The sequence below is a fragment of the Rattus rattus genome, chromosome X, assembly GCF_011064425.1.
Source record: "Rattus rattus isolate New Zealand chromosome X, Rrattus_CSIRO_v1, whole genome shotgun sequence".
Taxonomy (NCBI): domain Eukaryota; kingdom Metazoa; phylum Chordata; class Mammalia; order Rodentia; family Muridae; genus Rattus; species Rattus rattus.
In genome coordinates, this window is record NC_046172.1 from 120853975 (window position 1) to 120857987 (window position 4013).

Sequence of the window (4013 nt, forward strand, 5' to 3'; positions counted from 1 at the left end):
TGTCTTCCTGAAGATCAATGTCTTCCTGAAGATTGATGTCTTCCAGAAAATTCATGTCTTCCAGAATCAGTCTACGTCTTCCACATATCATTGTCTTCCAAACAATCGTCATCTTCCAGATAATTCAGGTCTTCCCAATATCTATGTCTTCCAGTGATCACCTAGTCTTCCATCATATCCACATCTTCCGGAAAATCCAAGTCTTCCTGAAAATCCAAATCTTCCGAAAAATCCATGTCATCCTGAAAATCCATGTCTTCCCAAAGATCCATGTCTTCCTGAAAAATTCACGTCTTCCCAAAAATCTACATCTTCCTAAAAATCCAAGTCTTCCCAAAAATCCAAGTCTTCCTGAAAATCCAAGTCTTCCTGAAAATCCAAGTCTTCCTGAAGAATCCAAGTCTTCCTGAAGAATCCAAGTCTTCCTGAAAAAATCTAAGTCTTCCAGAAAATCCATGTCTTCCTGAAAATCCAAGTCTTCTCAAAAATCCATGTCTTCCCAAAAATCCATGTCTTCCCAAAAATCCATGTCTTCCCAAAAATCCAAGTCTTCCTGAAGAATTCAGGTCTTCCTGAAAAATTCAAGTCTTCCTAAAAATCCAAGTCTTCCAGAAAATCCATGTCTTCCCAAAAATCCATGTCTTCCTGAAAATCCATGTCTTCCCAAAAATCCATGGCTTCCTGAAAATCCATGTCTTCCCAGAAATCCAAGTCTTCCCGAAAATCCAAGTCTTCCCAAAAAATCCATGTCTTCCTCAAAATCCATGTCTTCCTGAAAATCCAAGTCTTCCCGGAAAATCCAAGTCTTCCTGAAAAAATCCAAGTCTTCCCGAAATCCAAGTCTTCCTGAAAACCAAGCCCTCCGGGAAACCAAGTCTCTCCTGAAAAAATCCATGTCTTCCTTTGAAAATCCAAGTCTTCCTGAGAATCCAAGTCCTCCCAAAATCCAAGTCTCCTGAAAACCAAGTCTCCCAAAATCCATGTCTTCCCAAAAAATCCATGTCTTCCCAAAAATCCCTGTCTTCCCAAAAAATCCATGTCTTCCCAAAAAATCCAAGTCTTCCTGAAAACCATGTCTTCCTGAAAATCCAAGTCTCTGAAAATCCATGCCTTCCAAAATCCATGTCTTCTGAAAACCAAGTCTTCCTAAAATCCAAGACTTCCAGAAAATCCACTGGCTCAAAATCCATGTCTTCCCCAAAACCAAGCTCCCCGAAAAATCCACGCCCCAGGAAATCCACATGTCTTCCCAAAAATCCATGTCTTCCCAAAATCCAAGTCTTCCCGAAAATCCATGTCTTTCCCAAAAAATCCATGTCTTCCCAAAATCCAAGTCTTGAAAATCCATGTCCTGGAAAATCCAAGTCTTCCCAAAATCCAAGACCAGAAAATCCACAAATCTTCCAAAAATCCATGTCTTCCCAAAATCCAAGTCTTTCCGAAAATCCAAGTCTTCCAGAAAATCCACTGCCTTCCCAAAAAGTCCATGTCTTCCCTGTAAAATCCAAGTCTTCCCGAAAATCCAAGACTTCCAGAAAATCCATGTCTTCCCAAAAATCCATGTCTTCCCAAAATCCAAGTCTTCCCAAAAATCCAAGTCTTCCTGAAAATCCATGTCTTCCTGAAAATCCAAGTCTTCCTGAAAATCCAAGTCTTCCCGAAAATCCATGTCTTCTGGAAAATCCAAGTCTTCTGGAAAATCCAAGTCTTCCCGAAAATCCATGTCTTCCTGATAATCCAAGTCTTCCAGAAAATCCATGTCTTCCCAAAAATCCAAGTCTTCCCAAAAATCCAAGTCTTCCTGAAAATCCACGTCTTCCCGAAAATCCAAGTCTTCCCAAAATCCAAGTCTTCCCGAAAATCCAAGTCTTCCTGAAAATCCAAGTCTTCCTGAAAATCCAAGTCTTCCCGAAAATCCATGTCTTCTGGAAAATCCAAGTCTTCCCGAAAATCCATCCAAGTCTTCCAGAAAATCCAAGTCTTCCCAAAAATCCAAGTCTTCCCAAAAATCCAAGTCTTCCTGAAAATCCAAGTCTTCCCAAAAATCCAAGTCTTCCCAAAAATCCAAGACTTCCAGAAAATCCATGTCTTCCCAAAAATCCATGTCTTCCCAAAAAACCCATCCAAGTCTTCCTGAAAATCCAAGTCTTCCTGAAAATCCAAGTCTTCCTGAAAATCCAAGTCTTCCCGAAAATCCAAGTCTTCCCAGAAATCCAATACTTCCAGAAAATCCAAGTCTTCCCGAAAATCCAAGTCTTCCCGAAAATCCAAGTCTTCCTGAAAATCCAAGTCTTCCCGAAAATCCATGTCTTCTGGAAAATCCAAGTCTTCCCGAAAATCCAAGTCTTCCCAGAAATCCAATACTTCCAGAAAATCCAAGTCTTCCTGAAAATCCAAGTCTTCCAGAAAATCCACGTCTTCCAAAAATCCAAGTCTTCCAGAAAAATCCATGTCTTCCTGGAAATCCAAGTCTTCCTGAAAATCCAAGTCTTCCGAAAAATCTACGTCTTCCAGAAAATCCAAGTCTTCCAGAAAATCCAAGTCTTCCAGAAAATCCAAGTCTTCCTGAAAATCCATATCTTCCGAAAATCTACTTCTTCCAGAAAATCTAAGTCTTCGTGAAAATCCACGTCTTCCGAAAAATCCATGTCTTCCTGAAAATCCACTCCTTCCTGAAAATCCACGTCTTCCTGAAAAATCCACTGCTTCCTGAAAATCCACATCTTCCTAAAATCCATGTCTTCAGAAAAATCCATGTCTTCCAAGGAGTACATGTGTCTTCCTTCGCCTCCAGGTCTTCCAGCATCTCCAGGGCTTCCAGCATCTGCCTGTCTTCCAACATCTCTACATCTTCCAGCATCTGTATGTCTTCCAACATCTTCAGGTCTTCCTACAACTGCCCAGTGTCTCCAGTGTATCGGTTTTCTGACATTCAGGTTTTCTGGTGTCTGCCGTATCCAGGTATTGAAAGTTGATTCATAGTTTATTTTTTCCCAGTATTTCCCTAGTTTGGGGATTTTTCAAATCTAATCTTTTCCATCTATACCTTTCTGAGTGTAGATACTTTAAGACTAACCTTTCAAGTCAACTATTTCTGCTTTTAGTAGAATTAGTTTCAAAATATTTAATAGCATATTACCTCTTACAGACCAACTTTTGTGGGCCAACAGTAGTAGTATTTGTGATTTTCTTTTGATATTGAGAAATGTATATACTTTATAAAATTTAATGATTTTATTAAGAAAAACTATAAAATTGATGTAGTAATTTTACAATTTTGGCAATGAATATAGTTTTGATAGTCAACTATGCTTAAGCACAAATGAAAATTTTCTTTTAATGAGAAAATTTCATAGTTGGACACTATGTCTTTATAATATAGGTAAATATAACAGTATCTATTTTCCTACTTTGTCTCTTTTAATAATATTTGTCCATATGTGAGTATTATAATAATGATAATAATGATAACAATGATGCATAGCATTTGCTTTGTCCAGGCAGCGTTCTAAGATCACTATATGCATCAATTCATTTAATCTTTACAATACATTGATTAGGAGTTTTTGTTAGCTGTGTTTTACAGATGAAGAAACTGATATATAATGGTGAAGTAACTTGTCCAAATGACACAACTAGTAAATAAAAGAGCTTTCCCATTCCCAGAATCCACCAATCTACCACTCTGTTCTTTATTTGTATCTGACAGTGAAAATCAAGATGAGTGTGAGAGGAACTAAAGTTTGACGGTTTCCATATGGTATATAAAATATTTTTCAAAAATCTCCTGTACACGTACACTCATACTTTAATCTGTCACTGTCAGAACCTTATTTTATTAGATTCATCCTTCAACAAGCTATTATACCATACATTGTTTGTGTATATGAAAATAGGTTCAAATATTCCTGATATTAGACTTGAAAGAAAGAATACTATGAAGTACTGAGTTCAAATACACTTCACTTAAGAATCATGCTTTTGAATTTAATGCTTGAAATTTAACTTTCCTT

At 37.6% G+C, this 4013-nt stretch overlaps 1 protein-coding gene across 1 annotated transcript; it reads right to left on the reverse strand.

Annotated features, from left to right (window-relative positions):
• Positions 1 to 237: 237 nt before the first annotated feature.
• Cdr1 (cerebellar degeneration related protein 1) lies at positions 238 to 2577 on the reverse strand. Its single transcript, XM_032889501.1, is given in 10 exon segments — positions 238 to 388; positions 483 to 558; positions 597 to 735; positions 737 to 830; positions 991 to 1040; positions 1530 to 1570; positions 1573 to 1845; positions 1848 to 1954; positions 1956 to 2116; positions 2119 to 2577. Coding segments are annotated over 10 exon segments (1551 nt in total).
• Positions 2578 to 4013: the final 1436 nt, after the last annotated feature.